This window comes from Aethina tumida, chromosome 7 (genome assembly GCF_024364675.1).
Source record: "Aethina tumida isolate Nest 87 chromosome 7, icAetTumi1.1, whole genome shotgun sequence".
NCBI classification, from domain to species: Eukaryota; Metazoa; Arthropoda; class Insecta; order Coleoptera; family Nitidulidae; genus Aethina; species Aethina tumida.
Genome location: NC_065441.1, coordinates 17,028,221 through 17,030,310, shown reverse-complemented (window position 1 = coordinate 17,030,310; position 2,090 = coordinate 17,028,221). Strand labels below are relative to the sequence as shown.

Below are 2,090 nucleotides of genomic sequence, written 5' to 3'. Positions count from 1 at the left end.
AAACGCCTTTGATGATTTCCCATTATAATTGTCGAGGTCCTTATTCAGATGCCAAATAATAGAAGGGGGAAAACAGACTGGGTAATTTTTATTGTTTCGGGCAAAAACGCACAAGTCAGCATCGAAATGAACGCCACAATCGGATTTTTTAAACTAGTTGACTTCTATTTCCAACGAGTTTTGCTGGAGGGGCAAGAAAACAAATTGTGAACTTTACATTTTTCCTTATTCGCAACAGTTGCACTTTTAGATTTGCGATATTGGTATTAGTTTGGTAAAGAATAATCATGATTTCGAAGTCAGTAAAAAAGCGATTTCATATTATTCAGTGTGACTAGTTGCCAAAAAAATGATGACATAATGTCATTCGGAAAGTCAAAAAAAATGCAGTAACATCAGTAAAATGCTACCACCTGGAAAATATGGAAATACTACGATGGATATTTAATAGTTTAAGTCCCGAATGCCAAAATTGTCGCAACGAACTGTTATCCAAGTGCAAATGCAAATTCTGCAAAAAATGTGTGAGCACTGAGAAGGCTAAATGCGTCGTGTGTTTATCAATTTACCATCTGAAATGTGTTTTGAAAGTTCCCGGATTGGTTGTAGTCGGCGACAAAAATCTGGTAGTGTGTTGTGAAACTCCAGACACGTTATCAGGTTTGCCCAAAAATTATGGTTTGAAGGTGGACTCGCAAAACGGAATTAAAATTCTGCCAACAAAAGAAGGTTTGAATATAGAACTGGCCGTGCAGTTGGATCAGACGGATACAAACCAGTTAATAAAAAAACAAGAATCACGATTAAAGTTTACTGGAGTGGACAGCGAATCGAAAGTGTCTTTAGTGAAAAAGTCGAAAAGGAAAAAGAAAGGATTGGGCAAGTCTGCATCGCAAATGAGTTATCTAAGTGGAAATCAGTCGCAGATGTCGATAATTTCTGAAAGAGAAATTTTTAAGAAACCGAAAACGAAACCGTCTCTGAAGTCTATGAACCAGAAAGCATCCAAAATGAACAAGCCTCATATGACGGAAGAAGAAAGTCAAACATTCAGCACTCTATCTAAAAGGTTCGTTATTAACTATAATTTTTATTGTCTAATAATTTTTTGTTACATTTTGCAGAAGAAAGAACAGGAAGTAATATTTTCTCGTACAAATAAATAAGTAGGTTGAAAATCCAAGTGCGTTTTAATGTAATAACTTTAATTGAATATAAGATGGTTTAAAACAACGTCAAAGTTAGTCAACTGATTTGATTATTTTGCTGTTTGAGATGAATTTAAAAGAACAGATAAGTATTTTATAAATAACATGTTACATAAAACAATCCAGTATATTGTATCCGGGATTCATGGAGAATCTTATATATTTTTATGTTGCTTATTTATTGGTTTAAAATTTGAATTTATTTCGTTCCGTTACACATGGAATATATATTTTCCTTTAGAATTCGTTTTACTATTACAAGTAAATCAAAGGACTTTTGAGTTCTTTCATGTTTTAATTGCATGTATATTCACAAAAACTATATTTAATCATTTTAGCGAATTCCGCATTGTAATCAAAAAGGAAAATAACAATAACCATCAATTTGAGAAGATATTCACTTGACCTGGTGAGTGGAATTGCAACAAAACTGTAAAAATTAAAACGGACATTAGGCTAAAGTGCATACTAAAAACCTTCACGATCTGGTTAACAATTTTGCTTAATCCATTTTTCCCGTTTTTTAAGCAGATTATTATCTCGACAAATACGAGCTTTTCAGCTGAAACGACTCCATTATTTTCTATGGCTTTCAGATTTCACTGGCCACACTCTGAAAAGTAATAAAGAGTTATATCAGCTGGTTTTGGACGTTCATTTTGATAAATATGCACTTCCAGCACAATGTCTACATTATAATATTTTTAGGGTATGTTCAGCAGATTTTGGATATTCTATTAGTAATATATGAATATATGGCGGCGCTGTCGCACGTTTCTGATATATTAGGCATGTGATACGTTGGTTTCGTAACGTTACGCCTGTTTTACATGGTTATAGATTTAAGTGTCAATCACTGATTACCTCGTAAAAAGGCTATCG

General features: G+C 33.3%; 1 protein-coding gene across 2 annotated transcripts; it reads left to right on the top strand.

Moving 5' to 3' along the window:
- The first annotated feature begins 363 nt into the window (after positions 1-363).
- On the top strand, positions 364-1,565 carry LOC126266221 (uncharacterized). Of its 2 annotated transcripts, XM_049969753.1 has the most exons (3): positions 364-1,069; positions 1,125-1,166; positions 1,547-1,565. In XM_049969753.1, the coding sequence occupies exons 1-2, from the start codon at positions 423-425 to the stop codon at positions 1,141-1,143; spliced, it is 666 nt and encodes a 221-aa protein (XP_049825710.1). In that variant the 5' UTR covers positions 364-422; the 3' UTR covers positions 1,144-1,166; positions 1,547-1,565. The 2 variants fall into 2 exon arrangements, with proteins under 2 accessions (XP_049825710.1, XP_049825708.1); XM_049969751.1 differs by lacking the exon at positions 1,547-1,565 and having other exon boundaries at positions 1,125-1,183.
- Positions 1,566-2,090: the final 525 nt, after the last annotated feature.